At 31.6% G+C, this 13,135-nt stretch overlaps 1 protein-coding gene across 1 annotated transcript; it reads left to right on the top strand.

Moving 5' to 3' along the window:
• The first annotated feature begins 6,805 nt into the window (after nt 1-6,805).
• LOC107946202 (auxin-responsive protein SAUR32) lies at nt 6,806-7,900 on the top strand. Its single transcript, XM_016880430.2, has one exon. The coding sequence runs from the start codon at nt 7,303-7,305 to the stop codon at nt 7,765-7,767; it is 465 nt and encodes a 154-aa protein (XP_016735919.2). The 5' UTR covers nt 6,806-7,302; the 3' UTR covers nt 7,768-7,900.
• Nucleotides 7,901-13,135: the final 5,235 nt, after the last annotated feature.

Genomic DNA, 13,135 nt, shown 5'->3' on the forward strand with positions numbered 1-13,135 from the left:
TAAATATGAAGAACATACGATTTATCAAAAACTTGGATAAGAATAAACTGAGGGTGATTACAAACCACCTCCACGTAGATCGACTCTTTCCAATCGACCCAAATACCTCCAAAAAAACCATCAGCCTTGACCTAGTGAGATTATTGAAATCCCAAGTTAGCGACGATTCTGTCAACTTTAACACCACTAACTCTTGTTTCCAACAAACTCACAATATCAGGCTTGAATATTGCTTTATACTCTCAAAAATTATGTGGACAATTGACACCGGCACAATCTGACAATTCCAAGAGAAAATTGACAGATTCATAATCATAAGCAGTAAATTAAGAGAACTAACCATTTACTGTTTGGAAATACCCATCTCTTCAACTTGCGCCTTTTTCGTACTTGGACTATCAACACCTAAGTATTTCTCTATTTGAGAATTAATTAATTCTACCATAGAGTTTATTGAACCAAATAGTGAAACACTGATCCAGCTAACTTGAAACGCTCACCCCTATCTTTGATAGTCCTATTTAACTTCATTTCATTGTGGCCAAACTCAAATTTTCCACCAGAATTTCACCCTTTAGTTCTCTGTTTAAGCTTAACCCCGCTTGCAAAAATACCCCCTATTTTATTCTCTGTATTTTGAATACCATCATTTTCCTTAAAGGTGATAGTTGAATGTTTTCTGGGTTCTATAACTCTTGGACTAAGGGGCACAACCCTTTCTGATGTTTTAACGAAAATAAGATTAAAGTGTAAACTTGTACGATTAGGAATAGAAGCTCCCATTCGACCAAAATTAGAATGTGAATTAAAATGAATATTGGGTTTAGAAACCCTTGAACCGATTTTTCCTACACATAAATCTTTTTGCTGGTCCATAAATTCACTCGTATTGGCCGAATCATTTTCTATCAACCCAACCACTTTTATTATTTTTTCCCCAACCTTTTATTCAATTTTCAAGCTCTAGCACATCCAGTCCACTTCTAGCCGTAAGTGCGTTCCTTATTGGGCTTTTAGACCCAGCTTCTAAATTCTTCCCAGCCCTTTCACCTTTTAACGCCAAATCTCCTTCTTTATTCCTAAAATTGCTTCCCCGATTCTACTTATTAACCAACCCTAAATTCATTCCTTTTTCGGTCAAAATATTAGAACCAAGATCTCATTTCTATTCTCTCTATTAATTAAATGATTCAGCATCGAAAATCTCGACTTTGAGATTTTTTCCCTAAATTTTGGCTTAAGATTTTGACTAGCACTATTATTACTCTGACTTTTTCTCTCCACTTGCATCTAAGGACCGAACACTCTACCCTCAGAATCATCCATCGTGACTATTTCGGTGACTGAAGAAGTCTTTTTTGTCTCCTTCTCTTCCCCATGACACCGGCTCTCAACCACTATAGGACACAGTTCCTTGACATGTCCATATCGCCCATATGTGAAAAAAATTATAGGTAGGATTCATAGACAACCTTTTGCATTTCCTCTTTAATCCAAATATGAGACACGATTGATTTATCCAAGTTGACATAAATGGCCATTCTAGCAAACCTTCCTCTTGTTGTGTTAAAGTCAAGTTTTGCAACTCTTCCAACCAATCGACCAATTTCACTTAGGATTTTTCTTTTGACAAGTGTCTCGGGAGCCTAGGGAGTCTAATCCAGGATAATACTACACTCGAGAAGGCTTAGGTTGGATTAAATTCCACCATCTATGGTTAAACGATCAAATATTAACTGAATATGATCCATGGCCCTTAAGTTAAAACTCTATCAAAATCTTCATCGCACTAGAATTTTACGAAGTAGTTATTCTTAATATCTACTAAGGTCAACTCTATTTCTTTAACATGAATTTGTTTTATACGATTCAAAAAATTGATCAAGCTATCCCATCGATAGTTGATTTCATAATGCCCCTCTAAAAACTCCAATTCTTCTTTGCCTTCTAAAACCACCAAGCCAGTCTCTTCTCCTGAAACCCCAAAACCTTTTCCCTAGAACATTGTCCCTCCATGACACATTCAAATTCGGAACCCGATCCATCGTCATATCTAAGGCCTCATCATCGCCACTATCCTTAAATTAGACTTTCTTGGTATTTTGATCCTCAGATGAAAGACCCACAACATCTCCCATGATTTCCCGATATATATTTCTACGAAAAGAACCATTTTTTAATAAATCAAATTCAAGCCAAAATTTTTTGTTATAATATTATTATCCTTCAGCATCTTTGTTCAATAATTAATTTACTTTTATAGCAACTTGTGAAACCCTTTAAATGTAATATATCTATTCATTGTTATATTAAATATCATTTCATTAAATTTTGTGAATTTATTTAGAATAATAGTTAGTAAAGTTGATAATTATTATGTAGGAGTTGTAGAACACTTAGGTCTACAATATCATTAAACTAAAATTTAGTTATACCTCTTTAAAATCCAAAATAAGAAAATAAAGGAGTAATTTAAATAACCAAATAAAAGATTTAATATTTGGTTTGGTGCAAATAATATTTACGATATAGATCTTTATATTGACCCAAAGTCGAACTACTCTTATGTTTTTAAACTATGTGAGATATGAGTTTTTATATAACCTTATAACATTTTCCCTTTTCTTTTTAAGTGATGTGGAATTTATTTCACTCCAAACAAAATACTTAAACTCCCCCTTGACACCGGCTTATTTCCTTTCTAACATACTGAGCTGATGACAGAAAACTTCAATCTTGTTCCCACTTAAGCCCTTCGTGAATAAGTCTACAACTTGTTCTTCCGTCTTAACATATTGCAACTCAACCTCCTCTTGTAATACCTTTTCCCTGATGAACTGATAATGAACCTCACATGTTTAGTTCTTACATAGAAATTGGGCTCTTCGCCAAACACATTGCTAACATGTTGTCACAGAATATAGGAGTAGCATACTCTATTGGCTGATGCAAATCTTGCAACACCTGTATGAGCCAAGTACTTTCTTGAGTTGCCATCACTGTAGTTCAATATTCAGCTTCTATTGTTGACAAAAACATAGTTGGTTGCCTTTTACTGCACCAAGAAACCACTCTCGACCCAAGAAAAAACACATACCCAGTTGTTGAGCGTTGGGTATCATGATCACCTACATAATCGACATAAAAAAAAACTAACCGGTTTACAGTTTCCTTTTTTTTTGTACAAAACACCATAACTAAGAGTACTCTTCACATGCCTCAAAATTCTTGGCGAACCAGTGTGCATAAGCATCCAGTTGAAACCAATTGGTTTCAACATCCAACCAAATTTGATGTGCGTCAACCATCGAATGAAGAAGATGAGTCGAATGAGATGGAAGCACCAATTCCACTTAAGAGATTGGGAAGAGTCAGAAAGCCAAAGCCTAAGTATGCCAAGGCCAATGCTATCATATTCGAAGAATATGAGAAGGAACTAGAGATGTTTGAGGAAGCATTTAAAAATCCGAAGTGGGTTAAAACCATGGAAGGAGTGATTGTGGCACTAGAATGAAATGAGACCTGGGAGCTTATGTCAAAGCTATGAGATGTGAAGCCTATCTCTTGCAAGTGAATTTATAAGATAAAATGTGGCACAGATGGATCAATCGAGAGGCATAAAGCTCGTTGGTGGCTGAAGGATTTTTCCAACAGTATGGACTAGATTATGATGAAACGTTTATTCCGGTGGCAAAACTTACAACGATGCGAGTTTTACTTGCACTTGCAGCTAATGAATGCTGGAACTTATGGCAAATAGATGTGAAGAATGCATTTCTTCATAAGAAGCTAGACCAAGAGATTTAAATGAATCAATCGATGGGCTTTTAGAGTCGAGATTATCTAAAGCATGTGTGCAAGCTTCAAAAGGCGCTCTATGGATTAAAGCAAGCATCAAGGGCTTGGTATGACAAGATCATTGAACTCTTGACTTAGCGGTTATTCAATGACATCTGCAGATTCAAGCTTGTTTGTTAAAGTCAATAGAGGAAGGATAGTTGTGGTTCTGGTGTATGTAGCTGATTTAATTGTGATAAAAGATTGGGATGAAGAAATTCTCCGAATAAAGGGGAATTTATCTATGCATTTTCATATGAAAGAACTTGGACAGCTCAAGCATTTTCTAGGTCTGGAGGTTGATCATAGTCAAGATGGGATCCTCCTTCATTAGCAAAAGTCTTCTAAATACTTGTTGAAGAAGTTTGGAATGTTGAACTACAAGCCGATTTCATCACCCATCAAACCAAATGCTAAAATGTGTGCTCATGAAGGAAAAAATTTGGAGGATGCAACAATGTATTGACAATTGTTTGGTAGTTTAAATTTGAAATCCTGCCACTCATGCTTATAAGTATCTATTTGTGGCGATACCTTCTTCTCTAATGGCCACCATAAATATGACTCATCAAACACCACATTTTGATACGTATAGCACTTCCCGGTTGTAGGATCACAACATCTCCACCCTTTTCTTTGGCTGTCATATCTTACAAAAATAAACCTAACAACTTTTTTATCCATCTTACTATGTAAATAGTCGAAAACAAATACATAGCATAGACATCCAAACACTCGAAAATAACTAATTGTAAGTGTCATGCTCCACAATTTCTCAAAAAGAGAAACAAAAGATAACCTATGTTGAGAAAGCCTATTAATTACAAAAGCGGTTGTCTTTATCGTTTCCACCCAAAATCGTCCCGAGACATTTTTCATGTGAAGCATACTGCGACATATCTCCGCTAGGTGCCTATTCTTTCTCTTAGCCACACCATTTTTTTGTGGCATGCTCGACCATGTAAATTGGTGACGTATTTGACACTTCCAAAGAAAAACTAAAAAATTTCTTGAGGCATACTCCCTTCCGTTGTTGGTGTGTAAAAAACGAATCCCTTTACCAACATTGGTTTCAACCCCCTCCCTAAACTTTTAAACATTGTGAGAGTTTCTAATTTTTCCTTCATAAAATAAATCCACACAAATCTGGAAAAATCATCAATAAATGTGACCATATACTTCATCCCACCAATAGAAGCTTGCTTGACCGGTCCAAAGACATCAGAGTGGATTAACTCTAATGGTTCCTTTACTTTAAATTTAGACTCTTCGTAAGAGAGTTGGTGTGCTTTCCTATACTAGCAGCCTGCACAAACTGTATTTGTTCTCACTTCAAGTTGCAGAAGACCCTTCAACATCGACTTTATCATCATCACGCCTGGCTTGGAATAGCTAACATGGTTCAGCCTCATGTGCCATAAACCAACTATCTCATTTTTCCTCGTCTTGCCCACGTATACAACTTTGGTAGACATCACGTAGACCAATTGCAGTCTTCACCCTTGTATCACCGACTCCTCAATAATTTCCTGGTTGCGATAAACCTTCAGATCTGTAGGACAGAACATAATATAATGTCCTGAAGATGTTAACTGTGCTACCAAAAGAAACTTTTTCTTCATCCCCAGCACATGGTAAACATTTTGCAACAACACCTTAGTAGCACTATGTTAAGGAAAGACCACAGTATTATCAACATAAGCTATCGGTAACTTCGAGTTGTTTGCATTCATGACCACACGGCTTCCTTTGTACTCCAACACATTCTTCAACTTCTTCTTATCCCCTGTGATGTGATTTGAGTAGCCCGAATCAACAATCCAATGTTCTCATAATCAATTTGATTGGACGTTACAATTGTAAAAGCCATCTCCTCTTTCGCAAAAAACAATGCCTCAACATCCTCAGCTTTCGTTTGTGTCATTTCATTACCATTGGCAACCTCCCAAAGGTCTTGTCCTTGCATATAAGACATTATGCAAATTGACCATGTATTATAATTGTTGTTATTAAGCTTCTTCATTCCGCCGACAACTTGTAGATCCGTCATCGTATCCCATCTATGAAATTATTGTAAGGTGACATTTTTCAAGTAGAAAATTCGTTTGAAATTGAAAATTAGCGTGTGCCTTACTTTATAATATAAATATATAATATCTATTCATAATCTTAATCCATATCTTAATTAATCACACATCAATTTCAACTTTGCCTTTTGTTGATGATAATCATACAATGACTATTTCTTCCACCCAACATATGCAAATGGCTGTTACTGGTCATGAGCTAATTGGCGGTGACGGCTCAAATGCTCATCTTTCCTTCCATCTTCTTTGTGTCCCCCTCAAGTTTTGTTTGTTTCTTTAAGCAGGGAAAATAAAAAGAAGCAAGAAGCAAACTCCAATCCAACCACCTTCTAATTAGTTCAAATTTAGGCGGCTACTTAGCTTATATACAGTATCTAACATCAGTTAATTATCATTTTTAAAAATATAATATAATATCATATTAGATTTATAATAAACTCACGATGTGAATGAAAAAAATATATATATTATACATGGTAAGATTTAAACCTAATATCATAATTTTTATTGTTTCAATTTTACCATTTCATATTTTTTTTTATAAATTTCTTACATAAATCTTTTTACCACATGATAAATGTGTCGTAATATATAAAAACAATTTAAACTTAGGAAAAAACTTTTCAAAATCTTAAATTTACTCTTTGACTAAATTTTATTTGATTTTTAACATAAATTTTTCCTATAAATATATTTTTTACATTTATGAGGAATTCCCTTCCCCGGGCCTTCCCTGTTCAATTACTGCAGCCATTATTAACTCACGGAATTTAAGAGCAAAAACTATGACAAATTCTTTAAAACTAAAATATCATTTAAAGTCTAGCGTTGACAAGTAGGTTATATGTAGAATATTTAAAGTCAAATTGGGATTTTATATAAATGAAAGCTCAAAGCTGCATATTTATCATTGCTTAAGATTTGCTCTATTCATTTCTCAAGCGGCAGCATTTCCTTTCTCCTCTGTTTTCCCTGTCCTATTCGGGGTTATTGACTCAATTCTTCCCATGCCCGCTTTAACTTGAAGTTTGATCTGAGTTGAATCAGTATTTCTTCTTCTTGTTTTCTGTGCTTCGATCTTGTCTTTTATGCATGATTTCAGTTTTAACTCGTTGGATTTTTTCAACATGAGTAACACATTGAGGCTAAGGGTTAAGGTCATGTTTTACTTGGTTTATGATCGAGGTTAGCTATTTCAAGCATTCTTTTTCATCTGTCGGTCTTTTCATGTTCATAATTTCTTGATTCAAGGTAGGTGTTGCGTGTGGCTTTTGAACCCAACATCTCTTTTGTTATCTTCTTGGTGTGTTTGTGTTTAAGATAGATATAATATATTGAGCAATATTTCATATACAAGCGAGAAAAGCTTCCTCCGTACATGGGGAAAGGCAAAAAGGGCAACCTGATAATCAAGACTTGGGAGCGATGCAAATCCATTGGCCGTGGCCGCTCAAGACACGCCCCAGCTATTTATAAAAAGAGCAAATCATGGCCATCAATTGATGTTTCTCTGGAAGAAGAGAAACGCACAAGGAAGAATCGAGTGGCTCCGGAAGGTTGCTTCACGGTGTATGTTGGACCCCAGAAACAAAGGTTCGTGATCAAAACCGAATACGCAAATCATCCGCTTTTCAAGATTCTACTCGAGGAAGCCGAGTCTGAATACGGATTCACCAGCGAAGGACCCCTTATGCTCCCCTGCAACGTTGATCTCTTTTGCAAGGTGTTACTGGCCATGGACGATGGCGACAATACCATCCGCCAAGGATGCGGTTTCGCCAATGGTTATGGTTCCTATCGCCTCCTCACCCCACCTTGGATGATGGCGACAAATCAGATCTAATTACTATCTCTGTCTCTCTATGTGTCTGTCTGTGTATGTATGTCTTTATTAATTTTGGGTCAATCTTCCGTTTCGAGTACCGCACTATGAGTGTTTCAGAAGTAATAACAAGTTCCATCATGTTAAAAAGTAACCGTGGTTCCAAGCTAGGACTGCTGCTGCTATACTAAAACATTCTTCCTACACTACGTTCTCCTTATCATCAGATAAAACAACAAAATCAAACACTGGAATTTGGACAAATATGATTACCCTTTTAAGATACAAAATGACACATGCGTCTTTTTCTTATAGAGGCGTAGTACCAACTCTCTTTTTCTCAACTATGCCAAAAGAATCAAACACCTTCCACGCACTAACATCTTTACCATGTGTAGGAAATAACTTGAATAATTCAACTTGGTTTTTTTTTTTATTTAATCTCAACGAAATAACAAAAGATAAGATGACTAATTCAAAAGGATTTCGAATTTTTTAAAAGGAGATAATTGAGGCTTGCTGACCATGTTTCCCCCAGTATGATGAGATTATTATTTTTTTAATGTGTAGAAACCCAATAATACTTTAGTTTCCATTTGTTCTCTAATGAATCAAACAAAGTTTTTTTTTTTTCCATATCATTTTATTAAAGATTTATATTTATAGTTTTTTAGATTCTTATTGTTAGAATTCTACTATTCATCTTTTTCATATAAAGTGGTATTATGAGTAAAGGTTTCTCTAGATGCTATTTGAATTTTTCTTTTTATTCAAATGCATCTCTAACTTATGCTTTGTTTTGGATTATGAATTTTGAAATTTAGGTATTGGAGATAATATAAATATGTTTCATGAATCTTTTCAATTGTTTGAAGGGTTAAAGATATGGTATTATGAATTTGTGCTTAAAATACTTTTACTTTTAAATTTTTTTTTACAACAACTTAGGATCTCAAAAACTTCATGATTTTACCAATTTTTGGGTTTTTACATTTTCTGCAGTTTAAAGAAGCTGCAATGAATTAGGCACATTATTCCTTTGAGTTGTGAACTATTGTTTAAGGTAATGTCTGAAAAGTCATTTAGTGAGTATTCCAATTACATTTTTTAAATTTTTATGAGAGGGTGAAAATTAGAGTCCTTATATGGGTAATTATACCTAAATTTAATTTTAAAAATCATTTTTATATAAGTTATAAAATTATATTATAAGCACCACATATATGTGTTCGATTGGTTATGGCAAAAAACTTTTTATATTATAAATCCTAAAAATTTATAATTATAAAAATAATATGTGTATAAAAATTATTATAAAAATAATTTACATGTTATAAAAGTTTTATCATATATTTATTTATAGAAATTTATGGTCAAATATGGACATAACTTATTTATGTTTACATGCTATTTATTAAAAAAATAATATACTTATTCATAAAAAAATGTTATAGTTTTTTTTTATCAGAACTTATTTATAAAAGTAATTGTTAAAAGAAATGGAAAAAACATTATTTATAATAAGTTTTATAAAAGTTTTAGACAATTTATAAAACTATTTTATGAGGTATTTTACAAGAAAAGGCTCATTTCCAACATTATTTATGAAAATGGGCCACTTAAAAAATTATTTACTGGAATGGTCCAAAAATTGCAAAACACTCCTACGTGAAAGCGTTTTCAAGGAAAAACACAGAAAAGCGCGCTAACGGGGACGTGCTTTACCCCGTGTCAGCAAAAGTACAGTGACATGCGTGCGCTTTTGCCCGTACTCAAACTAAATTTTTAAAAAAGGTCATTTTTTAAAATATTACAAAAATAGATCAAATTTTTTAAAATTTACGAGAATAAACCTTTATAAAGACCCAAAGTGGCAGCACCATTTTTTTTTTTACTTTTTAGTGCCACTAATTAATGTGATAATAAAATTAACTTTCAAAGCTGATATTTATATAGACCTAAAGTCTTATTTCCCTAGCTTTTTAAGCAATGTGGATATGAGATATGTGTATATATAGACTCATTAATAGGTTTGCAGCTTGTTCCTAGACAATGTAAGATTCCTTCCTCTTTTAACTAACAACATAATATTAAATGCTACACTATATTTTATATTTTTTTTACTTATAGAGTTTAAATTTTTCTACAAAAGGTTAAACATTTTTTACATTATAAAAAAAATTAAACTCTATAAGTAAAAAAATTATAAAATATAAAATGAGTATAGTAAAATATTTTAAAAAAATACTAATAGTTGAGTGATCATTTTGTAAGTTTTTATAATTCGATAGCCAAAAAATCATAGTTACGTGACTACTAATGTAATTTAATCAAGATATAAAAATATGAAAAATAATTATTATATTTTATGTATATTATATATTTCTATAAAAAAAACTTATTTAACATAATTATATACTATGTTTAAATAGATTATCTATCTAGTCAAAGTACATCTGATATAAATTTATCAGCATTCATTAGGTGATGAAAATTAAATTAAAATTAGGATTAAAAAATTAATGAGTATAGTAAAATATTAAAAAATAAATATTTAAAAAAAGAGATATTAATTTTTTAAAATTACAAAAAAAATATTATTTGAGTACCAAATACTCATAATTTATTTATTAATCAAACATTCATAACATAAAATAAAAAATTAAAAAAATTAAAAGTATAACTTCTAAATTGAAAGAATGAAAAATTATTTTAAAAATTAGAATTGTATGGATATTAACTTCAAACATTTAAAATTGAATAGAATATTACTGCATGTACAAGTTTCATATGTGCAATTTATTCTTTTTTCTTTTAAATAGTCCTTTTGTATATGCTAACAATTCTAAAATGCAATAAAATTAAAGATCTCAAAAGATAATTTTATAATATGAGAAAATGTTAACAAAATGTAAAAAAAATAGAAATTGTTTTGTAAAAAAATTATAAAATATAGTGTAGCCTTTAATATTATGCTGTTAGTTAATCGAGTTGACAGGTCCTATTTTATCATCTTAACTCGATTTGAAATTTTTCCGAATTGAGTCGAGTCGAATCGAGTGAAATTGTTCAAGTTAAATTAAAAAAATAAACATTCTAAACTAAAATCTTGTTACAATATAACTAATTCCATGTAATAACACATAAATTTGAAACCATATGTATTTGAAAACTTTTTCAATGCAAAATAATAATAATAATAATATTAAAGATACTTTAGTATGATAAACTTGAATAATTAATTAACTTATTTAGGTCCCAAAAATTATTATTTTAGAAAAATTTTAAAATTTTAACGTTCTTTATATATTTTTTAAAAATATAAATTTTAGAATTTTTATAAATATTTAGAATTTTAAAAATTATTTTGAATTATTTTGTAATTTTTGTTTAGAAAGACTAATTTACTCATTTTCAAAATTTACAAGGACCACAGGGCATTTACACCAATCTGTTATTCGAATTGTAAAATTCAACTCGACTCGAACTTGAAACTTGAATGACTTATTCAAGTTGACTCAAACAAATCAAACAACTCGATTCGATTAACTCGAAATTCGAATTTTTTTCAATTTTTTGAATTGAATCGAGTTTTGTTCAGCCTTTAGTTGGAATTGAGATTATCCATATACTTCGAAAAGTTCATGAAAGAAGGAGATATTGATCATCTTAATGATGTAGACTCAAATTCAGATGATGATGAACTCGATCAAGGGCTAACAAATGATGATAAAAAGAATATGTTAAATATTAAAGATAGAATAACCCAACAAATATGCACTAGAACAATTAGATAAAATTCCATATAATGTTTATTTTTCTTACTATTTTTATTAGTAATTGTATTATCATCTACATTTTTTTTAGACTAACATAATAGATGATTTGATTTTAATTTGTTTAGAAATTATTTTTACCACACTAATTAATAATTTTTTATAATAATTAATATTTTTAAAATTATAAATTATGTAAATGTGTAATTACAATTTGTACAATTAAACATGACATAAGGCATTATGATGTAATTACACTCTAACAATTAAATACGTCTAGAGAATTACAATTCTTTGAAGTTATAAGAGAGTGTAATTACACTTTCGCTCAATTAGATTGTGCTGTCCAAACAAACGCTAAAAAGAATTTGAGTTATACACAATGAACAGCAACACTAGTTATTGAAGCCACAACACAAATAAGTAATTTGTTTATTATGTTTCTTGTTTCAATTTAAATGGATTAAACTTATGCCAAAGTAATCTCTGTTGGGTAAAACTTATTTATCTTCTACAAGTAAGCATATTTTTGCTAGATGATAGATAGTCATGAATATGTGATACATTGTTGCCAAAGAAAGGCTTTGTTTGTTAGTTATAAATATTCTTGAACTATGTATAAGAATACTACTAACAAAGTGCTATCTTTTTCCAAAGACTAAATAACAATTTTGTGCTAGGCATCTTGAGATGGGCTCACTTGTATGTATATATGTTTGATATATATTGATTTATCTTTACATATACATGTTTTGTACATATGTTAATGAGTCATATTCATGTGTGTAATCACTGAATTTTGTCCGGTACGTTCTTCGTGTTTTTATTTTATTTTATTTTATTTTATATATATTTAAAAAAATTATGATTTTTTGGGCTTGCCTCATGTGGGCGGCCTAATGGTTGGGCATGTAAGGTTGGATAATTGAGTTTTAAATAATTTAATTTTGGGACATGTTTGGGCTTTGGCCCATTGTTTTTATGTTTTAATAATATTAATAAAACAATAATAAATCAGAAAAAATACAAAAAAATATAAATTACATTCGGACTCCTAAATTTTCTTTGAATTGTATTTTGGACCCTAAACTTTCTTAAAATTTCATTTTGACCACTTAACTTTCTAAAAATTACATTTTGGCCCCATATTTTCTTAAAATTACATTTTTTCCCAGAAACTTTACATCCTTTACATTTTGGTCCTTCTGGGCATGACAAGACCGCCCCCAATCTGCGTTCTTGCGTGCACCGCCTTCCACGCCTGACACACCCAATTGGCGGTCACGGCGTGCTCCCCCTCCTCTGCTACCACCTAAAAACAAAGAAGAATAGGACAAATCGGTAAGATTAAAAAGAAAAAATTGAAGAGAAAAGTGGGGGGGTCGGCAGCCAAGAAAAAAAAATAGAGAAAAAAATTCAAGCAGAAAAAACTCTCAAATCATCTGATCCTACACTCACCGCCACTGCACCCATACCCACCGGAACTGTCGCACCACCACCTAAAATCCAATCGCAAAGCAACCAAGCAAAAAATTAAAAAAAATTTCAAAAATCAGCAGCCAATAACCATTTATTTTCTAAAAGACAAAACGTTTACCTTTGAATTGTTGGCC

This window comes from Gossypium hirsutum, chromosome D12 (genome assembly GCF_007990345.1).
Source record: "Gossypium hirsutum isolate 1008001.06 chromosome D12, Gossypium_hirsutum_v2.1, whole genome shotgun sequence".
Taxonomy (NCBI): domain Eukaryota; kingdom Viridiplantae; phylum Streptophyta; class Magnoliopsida; order Malvales; family Malvaceae; genus Gossypium; species Gossypium hirsutum.

Coding starts and splice junctions, on each gene's coding strand:
- LOC107946202 (XM_016880430.2), top strand. CDS start 7,303: ATGGGGAAAGGCAAAAAGGGCAACCTGATAATCAAGACTTGGGAGCGA.